Source organism: Suillus bovinus, assembly GCF_016758785.1.
Source record: "Suillus bovinus strain UH-Sbo-P2 chromosome Unknown EDB93scaffold_74, whole genome shotgun sequence".
NCBI classification, from domain to species: Eukaryota; Fungi; Basidiomycota; class Agaricomycetes; order Boletales; family Suillaceae; genus Suillus; species Suillus bovinus.
The window spans coordinates 135,002-153,759 of record NW_024542130.1 but is presented as its reverse complement, the minus strand read 5'-3'; the positions used below and the strand labels follow the sequence as shown (position 1 = coordinate 153,759).

Genomic DNA, 18,758 nt, shown 5'->3' with positions numbered 1-18,758 from the left:
TATAGCTAGCCGCATCCATCAAGGGGGTAGGGTTCCATCATACCTCAAGGGTCTGGTTCATGGTTGGTCAAAGAAGCACGGTGGCTTTATACGAGCGCTAACCAACCGTGCTCTCACCCACTCAATTCGAATCAGTCACAATTATGATCGCTCCAAACCTTTATACATATTTTGGCGCACCCTCGAACATTCTCAAGTCCGACACAGCACACCTTTTGACTCAGACCCACATGTTCTTCATTTCATCATGATAACGAGCTGGGCGTACGCGTCAATAGCTAGTCTGTGTTACACGAGGATACCTCCCTTCGGCGTAGCTGACGCATGGCCTACAGTGCCCTACACCCGGCCTTCAGATAAATCCGCCGTGACGAAGGAAAGTATTCTCTAATTCGAATAAGTATTCAGTATGGCTAGTCCCCTCGACGCTTTAACTATCTACGTCTCTGGTACCAGTCATTTCGTCAGCAGAATCAAGAATCCTACTGAATATATCCAATAGGTGTCACTCTCGATTTCAGCAACTCGAACAAGAATGTGAAGTCTGCTAAAGTACGAATTAGCCATAGGTCGTCCGTGCTAATCAAAAGTGGGGCAGAGAAGGTTTTGCGAAAGGCGTTCTTTCCACCCATGTAAGGACTCGACCTGGACAACTAACTGTACCCAACTGAGCTGGTATTGCGTTTCATCACAGGAAGCTTTCTATTGGGGATACATTTTCCTTACGTCTGCAGTACAAAAAATAGCTTAGGCTGAAAACCGAACATGATAACATTAATTTCGAACTAAAAAACATGTTCCACGTATGTGGTGCAAGAGAACGACAAGGTGAAACAATAGCCATCACGCTCTTGCCTTTATCGCTCATGAATTCAACCTTACATGCGCAGAATACAAAAAGGTTCATGAAAACATCACCATTGTCATCGAACTTTCCGGGAATCCAACAACTGAAGTAAGGTTCCATGTCTCCCATCGGAAATCATCTAAGTCGTATGTTAGCAGACCGAGCAGTTTCACTCCTCCGATGAAACACTGGAGCTCCGGCCTACCACTGACGAAATCTTTCAGAAGTGTCCTCAGTGAGTCTGGATTATCGTCAAACATTCTTTAGGTTGACGCTAGGGGCTTTCAAGGTTCCGAATTCTGGTCATAGGAAAGGTACCAGGTTTTTGCTGATCTCATGCTAGCTTTGACACGGTATTTCCGATAGACTGGCGTTGGCAAGTCTTCGCTGATCAACCACGCATTCGGAGTAAAGAACGCGGTAGGCTAATCACGATACTGCACAGTATTTAGCTACTCATGCTGTCAATAGATGGCTTCGCACGAACAGCCGGGCGAGGCCAGCATCGATCACGAGTTCATCTCACCGCAAAACGACAGATTTGTTCTTCATGATAGCAAAGGTTTTGAACCAGGGGAAATAGACAACCTCAAAGTTGTCCGAGATTTCATTGAGCGCCGGAGAGTAATGCCTGATTTGAAAAATCGGCTACACGCTGTTTGGTGGGAGCATTATCTTAGTGCGTTTGTATGACAAGCTGACTATATACAAGGCTTTGCTTTGAAATACCCTGCGCAGGCGGGCGCTTACTAGAAACCGGTGTGGAGCAATTTCTTACATTGATGCGCAAAGGAGAACTGGGAGGCAGTACGTCGATGGATTGTTACCGCTACACATAGGTCACAGCTAACGCAGGTCAAAGTTCCTATTGTTGTCGTTTTCACTAAATTCGGCACCCTCCTTGTTCATGTGGAGCGAACTCTGGACAAGTCAACTATCAAGGGTTTGGACAATGCGGCAATTCAAAAACGCATAAAGGAAAGCGCGGAAGACAAGCTAAAGGAAGTCTGTATCGCACCCCTGGAGAAATTTGCAGGGTCCGGTATTCCGCATGTTACAGTTTCCAGTGAGTATCGCTGCTGTGGTTGTCATTTGTGTTTTCAATACAATCCTGAGCACAGCAAATGGACACCACGAGGAGACCCTGGCCCGTTTGATCCGAACCACGGAAGAACTCGTTTGTAAGCATGTTGGGACCGATGCGTCGGTGACGACGTCTGCTGCTCAGCGAGTGGATCCTGGACTGAAGATAAAGGCATCAATAGGGTGAGCTTTACTTGCTTCATCCTTATCTTGCTATTTACGCAGCATCAGGGTTGGCAAGAGAAGTCTGTCTTGATTTTGTATTCAAAGATACTGAACAGAAGCTGAACCTTCACGTCTGTCTTTTAGAATACTGGAAGGCACTCGCATCAAGCGCACCATTCAAGGACCGTTCTATGTGGGACTGTCTGCATGTGCTTCACACTGACATTGTCAAGGTGTGGAACTTCCACGACCCTAATGATGTAATGGCTCTCTTTTTTATTCGTTGTCGCATATTCTGATGCCGTTCACCTGCAGTACTTGTGTAACCCGGAGTTCAGGATATTGATGGCGAACATGGCCAATGAGCTAGATGTCGGACCCATTGGTAATGCCAACAAGAACCTGTAAGACAGCCTTTCACGCGATGGTGAATTTCATCTCATCCAATGTTCGTAGCGCGTTTGGGCTGTCCATTGTGGGTACTATTGTGGGCATCGTGTCCGCACTGGCCGGACCTGCTGCCCCCATCGTATTACCAATAGTGGCGAGTGTTGTGATCGCGAAATGAGTTCACGAGGTGGATCAGCAGTCGTACGTCCTGCTACTTATCCTTCATGGAGAGAATACCGACAGGTCTCCTTCCCAGCTGCTTGGCGCTTCAACGCTTCATGGTATACATCATCGACTTAACTCTCGTGTTGCAGACGCTGTATCTTGTGTCCGAAAACCAGGAACAGTCTCGTAGAGCCATCAAGCTTGCAATCAAGTCCTACCACGACTCACCAACTAGGGGAAGGGTCCATAATCGGATTTAGGAGTACGAGGCAATTGACCATTTTGGCACGCGCGGACCGCGATTCATTGGATGAATTCGTCAAGCTACTACAATCATATAGCATCAGTGCAGAGGAAATGATGGTTCTTCGGAGCAAACTTCCCGCTGTGGATTTATCTTCGGATGAACCGTGGGACACGGCCGAGAAGTCTAGCACTTGATTCTTTTGTGTATTATTTTGATTGTGTGTCTCGTAGATGGATGTCGACGTGTCCTTACCCGTACTATGTAATTGGAGTTATAGCTGTCTGTGCTACTGTAGTCTGCCCTGACGTTCTCTCTGAGAAGGTTTTCCTTGAAATCAGTTTATCCTCCCGGGACACGACTACTCCCATGAGCCGGACTAGTCTAGCAGGCCACCGCATACATGGGAACATCGACTCATCGAGCTTGTCCCGCCGCGCGTTCCGTATGTCAGCGATACATACCTCTGAGTTCCATAACTGAATTATCTGAAGATGTGTATACCGATGGGGATGACAGCTTCGAACGACTTGGCGAACCACGCGCCTTGCCTTGTTTGTTGCGAAATGTCCGAAGAACTGGCGTGAGTACTAAACGCTGAGCTTGTCTACGGCTGACAAATATGCTTCGACTATTTTCGTTTTTAAAGCCGTCGTGGCAGTCCGGAAGGATCAGTCTGTATATCTGGCCAGAGCCGATTTGATGCTAGCACGCGGAGTTCGCGGAAATTATTGAGAACAAGTGAGGGAGTTGTGGGCTACTGTGGGGTACGTACGGCACGTACTAGGTAGGGCATGAGAGCCAGGAACCAGGTCGATTTAATATACAACGGATGCGAGTTGATGATCTCGCGTGGTAGAAGTGATCTGTTGTAGGATGGTAAGCCACGGATCGACATAAGGTTTGTTTTCTTGACTAAAGGTAAAATAAACTGAAGGATGGGGTGAGTGGCCGGTAGAACGGAAAGTAGACAGGGTGCACCATAGTGGGTTTTCACTGGGGATCAGCGCTAGTCTACAGTGAATGACCAATCGGATTATGTAAGCAAGCTGCCACAAATCTTTGGAATATCAACTTGATGATTAATGATAGTCACCAATGAGATCGAACTTACATACATGAATAAGCACCGCAGCATAAAGAGTTGTCATGACGTCGATGGTGTTGTTTCGGTGGCCTGCATGCTAACCGAAACAATTACATGGAGCCTTGGTGAGCCGGCATGCACTGACTATCAGCGTTTTATGGAAGGCTTCCGCAAAGGGAAGACTCTAGTAACTTGCCAATATTTAAAGGTAGAGGAAGTAAAAGTGGTACACGAGGTGATTTACCCTTTCCAGCTTCTTCAAGGACTAGTAGTACTATACCGTAAGTGCGGTGATTACAACGAACACTGTCACGGTGGTTGCTATGGTCTTTACGACAAGATTGAAAGAATCTTTGTTCTCATTATTCTGATTCTTAAGGGCGTGTACTCATGCACCTATCAAGGTCTAGACATTAAACGTGCCACCTTCATCATCGCTGCTGACCTGTTCATGTGTCTTTGTTCCAGTGGAAACAATTGACGGTGGTTTATCATCAAAACCGTCATAAGATGTTAGCTTCAGACAATAAAACGGAGGAGTGTCACAGGATCTGAAGACTATCCGAGTTCGCCTAGGCCCATCATTCACAAGGGTTACAAAGAGCTGCAGGAGACTGCGTGTCCTTCTAATCTCTCTGTTTCAAAATCTCCGCCTTTCAGTTATTTCTTGCATCATTGGAAGATGACGAGGGTCGTCAAAAAGAGGCAAGCATCGTTTCAACATCGCCTTAAGACATCCTCATTAGTATCAATCTCAGTCCTCACGCCGCACCATTAATGTGATGCCATCTTCAACCTCGAAGGCGCCAAAATCCGCTCGACTCTCTAATGCCCCACAAAATTTGAAATACGAAGAAATAGCCCCACCTATTAGCGCAAATATTTCTCGTGAATTTGTAGTCGCGACGCTTGTGAGTGGCACTAAAGCTTGAACTTTTGTCAGTTCAACAAGCTTCAGAAAAAGCCAAAGTCTAGTAATGCAGCAAACAGTAAGATTGGTGGACCTGTTCCGTTCTCCTCCTTCACCCTTTTCAAGCATCAAGCGATGGACTTGGAGTGGCTACTCGCTCGTGAGAAAGCAGGACAAGGTGGCTCAATACTCGCACACGAGATGGGGTGTGTACAACGCGCATGAATGGATAATTACTCATTCAAACTCAAAGTCTCGGAAAGACTGTAACCTCGATCGCGTTAATAAAAAAAGACACTCCAAGAGACGAAAGCAGAAGATTTCAAGAAATCGCCTGTCGTTCCTATTGTGGCTAGTGGAACCGTGAAAACTCCCCCCAAACAACCTAAGACGACATTGTGAAGTCAAATGTTTCTTGTTTCTGTTGTCTCGCTGACACTGCAATAAAGGTGGTCGTCCCTAGCGTATCTCTCCGCGAACAATGGATGCGTGAAATTCGAAAATTCGGTGATGGACTAACAGCGAAAGTTCACGATGGGCACATGAGTAGGTAGATTTCCAGACCTGCCTACGCAATCTAAAATCTACTTCAATATAGGTGTAGACGCTCTCATGGACGCAGATGTTATCGCAAGTACTTCCTAGAGACTGCCCAGTGCTACCTAATCTCTTGTGTAGATCACTACGTATCAGCGAATAGAACGTCGAATGAACAAAGATCCCAAGGATCCAGTTTTTCAAGCACGCTGGTTCCGCATTATTCTAGGTGGCGTGCTCAATGCCTGAAGTGACGATTACCTCAACTGAGTACAAATCGTTGCAGATGAATCGCATAGGGTTGTGGGTTTAGGTGCTTGGTACAAGGCATGCATGGCTTTGCAAAAGCTTCAAGGGCTTTGTCTTACTGGTACCCCGTTTGTAGTGAGTTTGTAGCGATTTGAATACGATCACTGAGCAACAACGGCTTGTATAGAACAAGCTATCCGATATCCAACCCCAGCTCAGATTTCTCGACATCACAAATGAGCGAGGTCCGGTTGCCGAAAGCACCGCTTTCGCAGTGCGCGGCAAACGTGGATACTTCTCCAAGGTTTCCGCACACGCAGTCGCGGTATGTTGTTTCTCCGCTATGCGCAGTCGTTGAGATGAACCTTTTTTAGGATCTTCTTGCGCATTGTGCGCGATATAGGAGAAAGGTGGATGTTATTCAACTTCCGAATCTAGAAATCAAGATTGTTCATGTGTGGCAAACACAAGGGGAGAAGATGATACACGACTGGGCTCGTTCCAGCATCAAAGATTTCGATATGGCGTGGCTGGAAGCCAGGCAAGGTAGTGGATTTGCTTACATATACGGTATGCAGATTATCCTGATAGTTCTTTTTCTCAGCATGCGATCATCCATTGCTACTCATGGGCGTCTTAGGACAATTAATTGAGGAGCAAGGCCTGGGTGCTGATATAACTTCAGATGCAGTAGACATGTACGGACATGGTCGGGGCCCCGATCCGGAAGTTCTCCCATTAAGCCTTCAGCCATTCGCTCGGCTGTTTGGACATGCGTACTTCTCAAGTAAAATCCGCGCGGTAATGGATATCATCACAGGGGTGCCAGAAGGCGAGAAGGCGTTGGTTTTCGTATGTAGGTTTGCCGTTTTTTTGGACTTGCCTCATGTATGCCTGCCCAGTGCTGCTTTAGGGACACGATGGATCTGCTGGAGATCCGGATGAAGAAGATGAAGATAGGGGTGGACCAATGTTCGTATGATACGTCCATTTTATGCAAGTTGGCGTTTGAAAGCCATGCTTATTGTTAGATCACGGCGAACTCTCGACCAAACAACGCATGCAAGTCCTCGACTCTTTCGCGAACGATTCCCGTATGAAAGTTCTCCTGATGTCCATTGATGCTGGTGGTGTCGGACTCAACATTACTGTCGCAAACCATGTTATTCTCGTCAACCCGTGGTGGAGCGGTTGCAAAGAGGTGAGTGGTTAAAGCGAATCGCATTGTCATTGATGTGAAAGGCCAGCAACTTAGGTACAGGCCATTTCTCGATGCCACCGCTTTGGCCAAGACAAGACGGTTTTTGTGTAAAAAGTCATCACACAGGGCTCTGTAGAAACCGATGTTATAAAGTGTCAGGAGGAGAAAAAGGACATCATTGAATATGTGCTAGACTTGATTGCGCTTCCCCCTATCCTCTGGGCTCGAGGGAATGTTTTGTAACCTTACCCGTATATATGAAACTATTGTAACATTATGTCTCACAATGCGTACGCCTGCTTGGATGCTCCTACAAAACAGGTATCGCACCAGCTCAGGAAGAACCTAACGATTATGCTGGTACGCTCTGAACCACCACACCATCAGGGAGTCGTTGCACAGAATATCCATTGCCATATCAACGAGACATACACCATCACTACCGGACGTATTGTCTATGGGCAATAGTAGGTAAATGAGGACCCAAGAATTAACAAATACAAGAGTCTTCTCTACATAGCAGGCCGACGCGCACTTGAGGCAGCTGTCGTTGTAGTGCGCTCAAGGGTAGTCCTTACATTCCGCCCGTTATCACCAGCACTCGCAGTAGTTGAGTCACTTCTGGCGCTCTCAGCACTCGTTGTGGAGTGCATCCTTGGGGAGTGCGTCTTCCTCTGGCCCATGACTGACTGGATGCTCGTATCCCCCGAGCCACTTTCCCGCCTGAAGTGTCTCATGACAGAAAGTCTCCTGGAAGAGTTAGACCCAGTGCGGGAATGGCTCGAGGACGTAGGAGATGATGGGGTATAAGGGGGTGGGTTCATACGTGATCTTGGAGATTGCGGTGAGACGGCACGCTCTTGGGCAGGTTCACCGTGACTGTTGGCGTTCTTTCTGTCTGGGGTGCTTGGTCGGCTTGACGGTTGGATGGCAAGGAATGGAGTGATTACGTCAGCTGCATCGGATAACGCAGGGGCGATATGAGGCGCCAAAGGCGAAATAGGCATAGCATGCCCAGCAGAAGTGGGTGAAGCGATGTGAAGCGAATGGAGGCTTGTTACTGAAGGACCGTTGGGAATATTATTGGACCGAATAGCGTAAGAAGAGGTGGACATGGCAGCTGATGTTTGAGGGTATCCAGATGGCGCGAGAGGAGTGCGTATCGTCGAGTCTTGGGTCGCCACAGCGAAGTGTGAACCATTCAATATAGGAAGTGTCATTTTGTGCGGGAATTTCCCTGCTCTTCTGCGTTTCCGGAAAATAATGAAGAAGCAAAAACCGCATAACAGAATTAGTAGAACCATTCCTCCGACAACGCCTCCAACAATCGGACCAACAGGAATTTCTGAAGATGGGCCCGAAGTGGGCGAACTTGAACTGCTAGTAATGGGTGATCCATTCAAGTCGGGTTTTGCTGATAGAAGTTAGTGCGCATTCGACTGACATATTCGATTGAGCTTACACATATCACTAAGATCAGTAGCAATGGACTTGTCAAATGTCCCATTGGAGTAGTTACTAGCTGTAAGATCATTCTTGGTAAAGGAGTTTAGCGATCCTGCTATTAGAACTTACGATTGTAGCTTGCATAATAAGGTATTATTGAGGTGTTAGAAGGGAGCCATATTCCCGAATCCCAAGGAAAGTATCTTTGAGAGACACGTAAAACACTACATCAGTAGAGAACAAACGCATATAAACTCACGTTGTTGTTGATGTCAATCCATTACAGTTCTTTATCCATGTATCCCAGCTATGCCAAATTTGCCAAAGCGAACAGCGAGTGGACTTAAGACACTTACCTCACCAAAGAGGGCGAGTTCGTGGCACAATACATACAAGCACTCAGCAAATTGTAGCTTGCCCAGGAACTGTTTGTAGTATCCATTCTCATTTTAAAAATCACACCAAATTTACACGAATGTTACTCACCAAGTGCACAAGGTTGCATTTGAGCTAACAGGAACGAAGGGATCCTCGGAAGAGGAAGGGGAGATAGTAGTATCTGAAGCGACTCAGGCATATCACAAAGCTTAGTAGTAGGGGACTTACTCGTAGTATTCGGGCACGAATTGTATACCGTTGTCACTATATCGCATGGGGATTCCTGATGGGTGTTCACAGACCAAGGTGCCAATGCACATGCCATTTTGGCCTGTCAACGATTGAGGGAGCTTTAGGTTATGAACAAAGCCGTGTGAAAGATGGTAGAGTGCCAGAGACGCAATGGATATGGCAGTGATCTGTAAGTCGAATGTTGACGGCAGCGAATGAAACCAGGGAAGAAACAGTGACAGCGGATGGAGGGTGACAGCTTAGCTGCGAGGTGACAGGTGAAGCGACTTGGAGATGGTGCACGGCTAAACGCGGGCCATAGGTCTTGGATAGTAGGTGCGCCCATTATCACGAAGCTCCGTGGACCAAGTTAGTAATAATACGGATGGCCATGATAGGAATGGGTAAACCTCCGTTTTGACAAACTGGGGGAACTTCGAAGATGGACCTGACTCCTTGGCAAGTGAATCGGGTAATAAAGATATAGCCGCATGTACATTACGGTACTAGTGCCCGTCAAGAGTTGCTGTGATACTGACAACCTGGGTTTACAACTCGGATGTAACATGCTAGGGCCCAGTCTCGAGTCGACATCGAGCTCAAGTCTTATTGTGAAGAGTTAGTCAACAAGTCGTTTACAAATTCCCACATGTAGGTTGAAGGTTCTGCCCGGTTCCGAGTCAGCGCTCATCATGGCATATATATCTTCGGTCCGCGCATAAAGGCTGTTCTAGTCAGCCAGGTCACCAGATAGGGCTGGGACCAGAAAACGTAACGATATGCCTGACATTCTTGTTCCTCACGCCCCATGACATGATTGACATTGATTGATCGTTCACCTACTGCATCCTAGCCTGCTCCTCCAACATGGTGTCCTTGTGTTTCTATGGTTTTGTGGCCATCATTCCATATGTTCTGATTACCCTGGCTTTGCAAGTTCATCCAGTCAAGCGCAGTGACGTTTCAGCTGCCTCCTGTGCCAGTGAATACTCGTGGATGGAAGACAGTCAGGGCTACTCGCCTTGTACTACTGTCGCTTATGTAGAGGGCGCGTGCACTGGGAACAGTATGTGGATTTTGCTTGTTTCTCAACTGTAAACTCATGTGCGCGCTCTAAGACTATGTCCAGCCAATCCTGATCAACGGCTATTCGTACTCCTTACCAAATTCTTCGACCGCAAATGAATGTTATTGGCAAGTGGGGTTACAACTGCGTCTTCGATTGTTCTGATATCAGAGCAGTTCTTGGGCATCTTATAATCTTATGATGGCATGCACCCTATGTCAAGAAACTACTAATGTTTCTGTCTGGGAGCAAGTTTTCCATCTCGTGTTTCCCGAGAAATATTAATGATCAAAATAGATGGCCTCAATGGGCATCCGGGTGCACCACGAACCAATCATGGACACAGGAGTTTGTTCATGTTTCACATTTATTGAGCTGCGCTCACAATATCTTACAGATATTTCCCTTCTGCTTCTGGATATGTGCTTGCTGGGGGTGCGTCTATACCTTACTGGGCTGCTATTGATCGTGAGTCGAATGTGTCTTCCGAACGCATGATACCAATGGAGGATTTTTAGCGACAACATGGACATACGAGACGTTCAATATCCAAGATGCGAACGCTACTTATCAAAAGAGTATGTTAGATTCATTCTATCTCTCCATCACTGTTGCTGATCTGGTCCAGATTCTTCTAGCATCACCCCGGGCGTCTCGTCGTCGTCTAGCGGTTCAGGTTCAAGCCCATCACCTAGCAGTTCAAGTTCAAGCTCAAAATCAACTGATGTGGGTGCGATAGTTGGCGGTACCGTCGGAGGTGCAGCCGCACTTCTTTTTCTCGTCATTGCTGCCTATCTACTGTACAGACGCCACGTATACAGGAAAGGAGTTTATGCCTCTGCTATCAACCAACAAGGGACAACTTTTATGCCCCTATCAGGCACACATAACCGTATCCCCTCCGATACATCCGACTTTGCTCCATCAATGTCAGGTCCTCTTACGTCGTATGGGCAGTCCGTATCACCGTCGCAGCAGTATGAGACTACATATTCTTCACAACCTCAGACAGCATACCCATCTCTCCAGAGTTCATTCTCCCCTCCTCCACGGACAGATGCGTCCGTCTACACCACAGCTACTAGTAACGGTCAACGTCCCGATGTCATACCAATGGTTTAAAAGTTTTTTTATACTTGAAATGTCAGGCGCGCCTGCATTCGGTACGTTATATATATTACCCCTGACTAATTTCGAGACTTTACTTATTTTTCTATGGTATGCAAAGCAGGAATCAAAGAATTTCTTGCTCCACATTGTATCAACACGTCGCTTACGCCGTCTTATGAAATCCATGATAATGCCGTTGGTGTCAAAATAACAATGTTCTTGTTGAGATTGCTTATGTCGCTCCTTCGTTCTCTTGTACTGCCAACTTGTATATCCCCAGAAGCACAATCCCAAATTTGCGCATCAGTGCAAAACTTCACCCTACAGGACGAAGGCTACTACTACTTGCTAAAATTCAAGTCCAGATCCTCCAAAATTTCTTGACTGAGCTGATGCCATGACGATGAGACCGACGGAGTTGTCGGTGATAAAGTAAAGCTGCGCCCCGCATTGTATAGCCGCACGGGTGTTGAATTAATGAATTCGACCCTGTGACGCAATCTGAAACGGTTCGGATCGAAGAAAAGACAAGTCGAAACAACTGCAATGCATGAGACCTATTATGTAGGGTGGTACGATTACTCGTTATGTTGTCGACGGTGTCGCGGTGGTTTGGAAAGTTAAATTTTGGGGTGTAAGACTACGCAATGAGAATAAGAACTAAAGAATTTTGTTTGTCTGAGCTCCGTTGAACCGGCAACAGTGACATGATTACGTAATTGTAGTGTCGAGCGGACGCCGGAAACTGATTTCCAATTAATGTTTCCAACAAGACATTGGCGACCTTTGTTTGACACCATTTGACCCGTCACCCCCAGGAGTCTTTTGAAAGTACTAGTTTCATATCTCAATCTCACAGACTCAATATTCAGCGATTCATGAGGCAAGAACTTTATAACACATTGGCCCGGTCATATGTTACCGTACGGTGCATGTCATGATGCCAAGTTAAGGTCATGGGATCTGCCTCTTCCAAGCGGTAGGACGTGGAGATAAGAGCATGCTGTACTCATTAGAATAACCCGCATGCTTTCCCACATCCTTCCAGTGTATCTGAATGCACCATGCTCGTGTCCTTAGGTTTCCATCTTACGGTTGTGTCTGTGATTTTAGGTGTTCCGACTATCCTGGCCGTACAAGTTCATCCAGTCAAGCGCAATGACGTCTCAGCTGCTACATGCATCGATGGATACTCATGGATGGACAACAGTCAGGGTAACTCGCCTTGCCTTACAGCCGCTTATGTAGGGGGTGCGTGCACCGGGAACAGTATGTGGATCTTCCTTGTTTCTTGGCTGTAAACTCATGCGCACGCTCTAAGACTACGTCCAGCCAATCCTGATCAATGGCTATTCGTACTCCTTACCAAATTCTTCGACCGCAAATGAATGTTCTTGGTAAGTGGGGTCACAACATGCGGTTTCGATCGTTCTGATATCAGAGTAGTTCTTGGTCGTTCTATAATCTCATGATGGCCTGCACTCTATGTCAGGGAGCTAATGATTCTGTTGTCTTTGAGTGAGTCATCCATCTCGTATTCCTCGGGAAGATTTAACGTTTAAATAGATGGCCTCGATGGTCATCCGGATGCGCCACGAACCCATCATGGACACAAAAGTTTGTTCATGTTTCATATTTGTTGGGCCGCGTTCACAATATCTTGCAGGTATTTCCCTTCTGGATATGAGCTTGCTGGGAATGCGTCTATACCTTACTGGGCTACTATCGATCGTGAGTTGGTTGTGTCTCCTAAATGCATGATACCAACTAATGAGTTTTTTTTTAGCGACAACATGGACAACCGTGACTTTCAATATCCTAGATGCGAACGCTACTTATCAAAGGAGTATGTTGGGTTGGTTCTATTTCTCCATCACAGCTGTTGATCTGGTCCAGATTCTTCTAGCATCACCCCGGGCTCCTTATTATTATCTAGCGGTTCAAGCTCAAGATCAACTGACATGGGCGCGATAGTTGGCGGTACCATCGGAGGTGCAGCCGCACTTCTTTTTCTCGTAATTGCCGCCTATCTACTGTACAGACGTCACGTATACAAGAAAGGAGTTTATGTCTCTGTTATCAACCAACAAGGGAGGACCTTTATGTATGAGACTGCATATACTTCACAACCTCAGACAACATACCTACCTCTTCCACGGATAGATAGTAACGGTCAACGTCCTAATGTCATACCAATGGTTTAAATGTATGGTGTATCTTACAAGTTTTTTATACTTAAAACGTCAGATGCCCCCGCATTCAGTACCTTATGCTTATTATCTAGAGTTTGCTGAATTTTATATAGCGAGCAAAACAGAGATCAGGGAATTCACTCCAGACGTCATTTATGCCGAGACTCTTCTGAATAGTGATTGCGATTACTCAGCATGCTTTCCGTTCTCTTCCAAAGCCAACTCCCCAGAGTTGCCCCAGAGGCACAATATTTCCCAACGTTACGCATTAGTTCAAAGTGCCACCCTTCCGAATTTTACAGGACAAAGGCTAACACTACTTCCCAAACTTTGAGTGGAGATATTTAGCTACAACTTCCGCGTTATAGCCGCACAGGTGTTGAATAAGTAACCGCAAGCTGAAACGGTTAGGATCCAGATGCCATTTCTGAAGACAAGTCGAAGCAGCTAGAATCGTATGATTGATGGCATGGACCTAATTATAACGATGTAGGGATTCGTCGTTATCTTGTCGACGATGATGCTGCAGCCTGAGTGCTCGACAAATTTGACACCGGATTCGACCTGCTGTGCAGGTGTTACTTTTGTATAATCTCATACTCAAATCTTACAGACTCAATATTCAGTACTAGCCCTTGCCAATCGGCGATTCATCCGACAGTCAAGAACTTCATAACACATTGAACCCGGTCAGATCTTGCGGTGCATGCCATGATTTCATCAAGGTCATCAGATATGCCTCTTCCGACGATGGAACGTGGAGATAAGAGCATGCTTGTACTCATTAGGATGACCCGCATGCTTGCCCACATCCCTGACCCTCTTCCAGTGCATTTGAGCCGACACTATGGTCACGTCCTCGGGTTTCTATCTTCTTGCGTCTGTTATTTCGACCACCATGGCAGTACAAGTGCAACCAGTCTCCCGCCTTGTCAGCTCGCCTGCTACCTGCAATGATGGATACTCATGGATGGACAACAGTCAGGGCAACTCGCCTTGTCTTACAGTCGCTTATGTAGAGGGTGCGTGCACTGGGAACAGTAAGTGGATTTTGCTTGTTTCTCAACTGTAAACTCATGTGCGCGCTCTAAGACTATGTCCAGCCAATCCTGATCAACGGCTATTCGTACTCCTTACCAAATTCTTCGACCGCAAATGAATGTTATTGGCAAGTGGGGTTACAACTGCGTCTTCAATTGTTCTGATATCAGAGCAGTTCTTGGGCATCTTATAATCTTATGATGGCATGCGCTCTATGTCAAGAAACTACTAATGTTTCTGTCTGGGAGCAAGTTTTCCATCTCGTGTTCCCCGGGAAATACTAATGATCAAAATAGATGGCCTCAATGGGCATCCGGATGCGCCACGAACCCATCATGGACACAGGAGTGTGTTCATGTTTCGCATTTGTTGAGCTGCGCTCACAATATCTTACAGATATTTCCCTTCTGGATATACGCTTGCGGGGGATGCGTCCATACCTTACTGGGCTATTACTAATCGTGAGTTGGTTGTGTCCTCCGAACACATGATGCCAACCGAGGAGATTTTTTAGCGACAACATGGACATACGAGACGTTCAATATCCAAGATGCGAACGCTACTTATCAAAATAGTACGTTAGTTTGTTTTCGTCTCTTCATCACTGATACTGATCTGCCCCAGATCCTTTCGACACAACCCCGAGCGCCTCATCATCATCCATCAGTTCAAGCTCGAGCCATTCGACCACAAGCTCAAAATCAACTGACGTGGATGCGATAATTGGCGGCACCCTCGGAGCCTTGGCTTCTCTCTCGCTTTTTGCGGTTGGCGCCTATCTAGTGTATAGACGTCACATGTACAAGAAAGGACAATACGCCTCTGTCATGCACCGGCAGCCATTCGTCAGCAGCGGCGATGGCGCAGCAGCTCACATGACACACAATCGTTTTCCGCCCGATTCATCCAACTTTCCTGGGTCATTCGGCTCTTTTGTGTTGTACGGGCAGTCCTTGTCTACTGGGCCGTCGCAATATGGGACAATTTACTCTTCACCGCCCCAGACGACTTACCCTTCTATGCAAGGCTCATTCACACCTCCCCCACGGACGGACACATCTCTCTACACCACACACAGCAGGCATCACTCCAATGCCATGCCAATGGTTTAAGCCAGGTGTTTCGGGCCTTGGACTGTCGGACGCACAAAAATTACTGTGACGGGGACTTATTATGGACCAGTCCCGTTGTTCGCAATCTTACTTATTTTGCTATGACGCACAAAATATAAGCAAAGCGGGGTTTCTTTGTTTCCGCGCGTCCTATCAGTGTTTCGTACATCCCATCGTTCCCATCATCTTAGACATGAACTTCCGTCGTTATTAAAATGGAATATTTCATTGATCACGAGAGATTCTTTTGGTGGGTTTGTCGTGCTCGAAGTCTCGGGTGACATGAGGACTTGATCAGCTGCTACCATATTTGGATCATATCGTTGTGTTGCCCATATTGATATTGATACCTCGCTATATAGCTAGCGCCTAATGGCAAAAAACAGGGATCCTCCTCAGCAAAAGCCGCGAAGTTCTAGAGCTTGCATAATTATGAATGGTAGAATTAGTCCGCTAGCTTCTCATGCAGTGACTCGGCAAGCTTCGAATATTGACGACGAGCTACTGGCATGCCTCCGTAATGAGCTTAGACTCGGGGGTCTGGAACATGGGAGGGGGCGTGCCGCAGGAGAAGCACGATCAGGAAATAGTCCTTTAGATACCAATTGCAAGAGGAAACGAGTTTTTCTTGCACAATGCTGCCCGTAATGTAATCTGTAGGAAATTTACAAATCAAAAACAGTGTAAGCTTATATGCGCGGCACGAGGTGGGAATTATTCCCATAATAAAGAAGAAATGACTTGCCGTTCCCTTCTATTTGGTAGAGGGGGAAACTAAATCATTACATACTACGTACATATTGTTGAAAAGACCGTCGAGCGAGTTCTTAATACACACACGTAAATGTATGACCGGGCAGTATGGCGACAGAGAAAACTTCGCGGTGGGAAGTAACCTCGCCGTCTCGCAGACTGAGGAGACCGTCGTTATATCGTAGTTTGCGGAGGGGGGGGGGGGGATCTTTTGACTGCGAAGTTACGTTGCGTATGCGCCGAAGGAAGGATTGGGAGTGAGGTCGAAGGCAAGAATGAATGATCGCTCTGAAGATCCAATATACGCTTGAGACCTCCAAGGTTGAGTACTGAGTGTCCCCCTGGGAAGAATCAGCATGCGTGTTGTACTAGAATCGCAATTTGGGACACCGCAAATAAAATTTTGATCTGTGGCCGATTCCGCCCCTCAGATCGGTCTTGCTGCTTCGTCGTCGTCTAAAACGTCGTCATGCCGAACGTAATGGCTGGAGCCTGTCTTCGATAAACGTGTCTGGAACCAAAAGAATAATATTTGTTGAGCCTGCTTGTTTGTCGAGCATCGTCTCCTTGATTTCTGCTCGCGAAGCACTCTGTTACTTAGTCTAGGAGATGTTCCGCGTCGCTTGTCGACGCTGACAAGATCACGCCCTCCGCGGATTTGAACGGCACGAGGATGCACTTATTGGAGACTGAATTAATGACCTATCGCGATGTAGCGTAAAGGTAGTGGTAGAATCGAGTAATCTATTAACAATCAAGATATTTTGGTGCGACTTACGTCCAACATGATTTCAGCTAGACATTCCACAGATGGACTGACTCAATTTTGCGCTTAAATGGTGCAGAATAAATCATTATTGATGAATTGATTGGACAATGTTAAAGAGTAGCGTTAGAAGAGCTGTCAAACGGATAAATTTCGTAGCAATTAGGTCTGCATGGTGTGACAACTAATGAGCACGAGGCGGGAAGACTAAAAGAAACTCAACTTAGGTTATCATACGGGTGGGAGCAGATGAATTGTCAAGGGTGCTCGGTAGATGCTGAATTTATGGCTGCTTGCAGCATTTCGGTAACTGTTGGAGGCGCAACTGTGCGCTGTCGAATTGAAAGACCTGCTGAAGCTTCACCATCGACATTCATGGCATCTGAGCCCGCGTCAAGTTCTTTTTTGCGTTTTGTCGCCAAGAAATGCAAGTACGCCAGGCTATGTTGTGGGGCTGGCGTTCGAGCGATATTCATCGGAGGACCGCCAAACCAGAACAGCTCGTTTGTGTCCGGAGAGCGATCAAAATGTTTTGCTAACAAAACGTGTAAGCGGGTTAGAAGATAATGACAAAAAAACATCTTACTCGTTTCGGGGGGAAGCTTGTCGACGATTGGGGGAACAGTCAAATTTCCTGCCGCGGTCAGCATGGTCCGGTCACGATTGTCCTCGTGCGTGTGAGTCTTAGGAGGACTGTGCACAATTTCGACTAGTCTGTCCTGTGGCAAAGCAAATATGTAAGTATAAGAACGGGGATTAAACATCACCACGGTTGAGTGGTCTATTGATGAATACTCGCCTTGTTGACCTCGGAGATCCCTAGTTCTCCAACGCCTTGCCATCTTGGGATATTTTTCTCAAGCTGGCGGCCGATCGCCTCACTATCGCCAACCCTTTCTTCTGCAGCCACTGGTGCTTTTAGAGGAGTTGATTTGGTGGTCTGTGATTCGGAAGCTGGAGGTACAGCGGGTGTTGGGGCTGTTGTCCTTAGTTTGGTTGTTGTAGAAGTAGAAGGCTGTATAACAAAGGACTGCGGCGGTGCAGCGGGAGCCGTTCCGTGGACCTTTTGAGCAGATGAAGGAGGTGGCGAGTGTCGGGGTACAGGGAGAATGCTTCTCTTCTGCCATTCAGTTTCGAGTACGGTCTGAATGCGAATAGATAACGTTGGGACCGCGGACAAGAAGTGTCGAACGTACCTTGAGAGTCTGCGCATCAGTAGCAATTTGACTATCTGGTTCGTTGTAGAACAAAGCGTTCCAAAACACGAGGGACAGATCGGTATAGGCGTTTGAGGCGTCCTTGTATCTATTCCGTTCTACGCTTGACTTGATGGCGTTGATACATCGGGGTTCTGGTATGACCTATTGAAATCGAAATAATTGGGAGATTGAATGTGGAGTTGTTTGTTTGAAATACCTCGTAATATTCAGGCCACTCTGATCTATCGACGAGATCCATAAACAATTCAGATAATTGACGTTTTCCACGAGCTGGAGTTGTTGCGACTATAATTTCAATGACTTCCTCTATAGCAGATTTCTGTGCTGGTGTTATTGTCATGGTGAAAAAAGCGTTGTTTTGGAATGTTTGTCAAAAGCCTTGAAAATTAACAAGAGACTACAAACGTAATTGATTTTGGAACTATGAAGGAACTTGATCTTGTTGCTATCTAGAAATGAATTTCCTGTGTACCGGCGGCTGCGTCAGGATTGAAAGCATGCATATCCAGCGAGCTACTCTTCTATTTCCATCTAACACGAGGAATGCTTCATTTCCTCGAATGCA

General features: G+C 46.6%; 6 protein-coding genes across 6 annotated transcripts; 4 read left to right on the top strand and 2 right to left on the bottom strand.

Annotated features, from left to right (window-relative positions):
• Nucleotides 1–794: 794 nt before the first annotated feature.
• Nucleotides 795–3,753, top strand: EDB93DRAFT_1107293 (uncharacterized protein; the record flags this gene model as incomplete). The annotated part of the gene is made up of 19 exons (XM_041447708.1): nt 795–828; nt 891–955; nt 1,006–1,082; nt 1,115–1,136; nt 1,214–1,267; nt 1,319–1,526; nt 1,586–1,654; nt 1,710–1,913; nt 1,969–2,113; nt 2,156–2,175; nt 2,240–2,355; nt 2,411–2,499; nt 2,552–2,643; nt 2,665–2,686; nt 2,827–3,078; nt 3,128–3,339; nt 3,414–3,477; nt 3,544–3,661; nt 3,682–3,753. The coding sequence occupies 19 exons, from the start codon at nt 795–797 to the stop codon at nt 3,751–3,753; spliced, it is 1,935 nt and encodes a 644-aa protein (XP_041303545.1).
• Nucleotides 3,754–4,362: 609 nt separating this feature from the next.
• EDB93DRAFT_1331244 (P-loop containing nucleoside triphosphate hydrolase protein) lies at nt 4,363–7,195 on the top strand. The gene is made up of 13 exons (XM_041455197.1): nt 4,363–4,892; nt 4,940–5,097; nt 5,145–5,157; nt 5,341–5,437; nt 5,490–5,521; nt 5,570–5,657; nt 5,715–5,812; nt 5,865–6,002; nt 6,052–6,223; nt 6,282–6,529; nt 6,580–6,649; nt 6,709–6,878; nt 6,933–7,195. The coding sequence occupies exons 1-13, from the start codon at nt 4,764–4,766 to the stop codon at nt 6,987–6,989; spliced, it is 1,470 nt and encodes a 489-aa protein (XP_041303544.1). The 5' UTR covers nt 4,363–4,763; the 3' UTR covers nt 6,990–7,195.
• A 28-nt stretch (nt 7,196–7,223) lies between these two features.
• Nucleotides 7,224–9,027, bottom strand: EDB93DRAFT_1107291 (uncharacterized protein; the record flags this gene model as incomplete). Its single annotated transcript, XM_041447707.1, has 8 exons — nt 7,224–7,333; nt 7,414–8,292; nt 8,341–8,400; nt 8,454–8,527; nt 8,584–8,631; nt 8,681–8,749; nt 8,811–8,883; nt 8,931–9,027. The coding sequence occupies 8 exons, from the start codon at nt 9,025–9,027 to the stop codon at nt 7,224–7,226; spliced, it is 1,410 nt and encodes a 469-aa protein (XP_041303543.1).
• Nucleotides 9,028–11,883: 2,856 nt separating this feature from the next.
• Nucleotides 11,884–13,441, top strand: EDB93DRAFT_1172347 (uncharacterized protein). Its single transcript, XM_041450385.1, has 7 exons — nt 11,884–12,378; nt 12,431–12,506; nt 12,556–12,627; nt 12,676–12,726; nt 12,776–12,840; nt 12,896–12,955; nt 13,006–13,441. The coding sequence occupies exons 1-7, from the start codon at nt 12,174–12,176 to the stop codon at nt 13,311–13,313; spliced, it is 837 nt and encodes a 278-aa protein (XP_041303542.1). The 5' UTR covers nt 11,884–12,173; the 3' UTR covers nt 13,314–13,441.
• Nucleotides 13,442–13,899: 458 nt separating this feature from the next.
• Nucleotides 13,900–15,640, top strand: EDB93DRAFT_842592 (uncharacterized protein). Its single transcript, XM_041457666.1, has 7 exons — nt 13,900–14,341; nt 14,394–14,469; nt 14,518–14,589; nt 14,639–14,689; nt 14,739–14,803; nt 14,857–14,916; nt 14,967–15,640. The coding sequence occupies exons 1-7, from the start codon at nt 14,149–14,151 to the stop codon at nt 15,452–15,454; spliced, it is 1,005 nt and encodes a 334-aa protein (XP_041303541.1). The 5' UTR covers nt 13,900–14,148; the 3' UTR covers nt 15,455–15,640.
• Nucleotides 15,641–16,986: 1,346 nt separating this feature from the next.
• EDB93DRAFT_842565 (uncharacterized protein) lies at nt 16,987–18,628 on the bottom strand. Its single transcript, XM_041457665.1, has 5 exons — nt 18,390–18,628; nt 18,170–18,334; nt 17,773–18,117; nt 17,560–17,692; nt 16,987–17,508 (listed from the first exon to the last, which is right to left on the bottom strand). Exons 1-5 carry the CDS (start codon nt 18,531–18,533, stop codon nt 17,231–17,233), a joined length of 1,065 nt encoding a protein of 354 aa, XP_041303540.1. The 5' UTR covers nt 18,534–18,628; the 3' UTR covers nt 16,987–17,230.
• Between the last annotated feature and the right edge of the window lie 130 nt (nt 18,629–18,758).

Bases quoted from the DNA above. Each gene is read 5' to 3' on its own strand.
- EDB93DRAFT_842565 (XM_041457665.1), bottom strand. From the start codon at position 18,533: ATGACAATAACACCAGCACAGAAATCTGCTATAGAGGAAGTCATTGAA. The intron at 18,118-18,169 runs GTACGTTCGACA...ATTCGCATTCAG, and splicing joins CTGATGCGCAGACTCTCAAG to ACCGTACTCGAAACTGAATG. The intron at 17,693-17,772 runs GCGAGTATTCAT...GCTTTGCCACAG, and splicing joins GGATCTCCGAGGTCAACAAG to GACAGACTAGTCGAAATTGT.
- EDB93DRAFT_842592 (XM_041457666.1), top strand. From the start codon at position 14,149: ATGGTCACGTCCTCGGGTTTCTATCTTCTTGCGTCTGTTATTTCGACC. The intron at 14,590-14,638 runs GCAAGTTTTCCA...TGATCAAAATAG, and splicing joins ACTAATGTTTCTGTCTGGGA to ATGGCCTCAATGGGCATCCG. The intron at 14,690-14,738 runs GTGTGTTCATGT...AATATCTTACAG, and splicing joins AACCCATCATGGACACAGGA to ATATTTCCCTTCTGGATATA.
- EDB93DRAFT_1331244 (XM_041455197.1), top strand. From the start codon at position 4,764: ATGCCATCTTCAACCTCGAAGGCGCCAAAATCCGCTCGACTCTCTAAT. The intron at 5,438-5,489 runs GTAGGTAGATTT...ACTTCAATATAG, and splicing joins AGTTCACGATGGGCACATGA to GTGTAGACGCTCTCATGGAC. The intron at 6,003-6,051 runs GTATGTTGTTTC...AACCTTTTTTAG, and splicing joins TTTCCGCACACGCAGTCGCG to GATCTTCTTGCGCATTGTGC.
- EDB93DRAFT_1172347 (XM_041450385.1), top strand. From the start codon at position 12,174: ATGCTCGTGTCCTTAGGTTTCCATCTTACGGTTGTGTCTGTGATTTTA. The intron at 12,379-12,430 runs GTATGTGGATCT...GCACGCTCTAAG, and splicing joins GGGTGCGTGCACCGGGAACA to ACTACGTCCAGCCAATCCTG. The intron at 12,841-12,895 runs GTGAGTTGGTTG...GTTTTTTTTTAG, and splicing joins TTACTGGGCTACTATCGATC to CGACAACATGGACAACCGTG.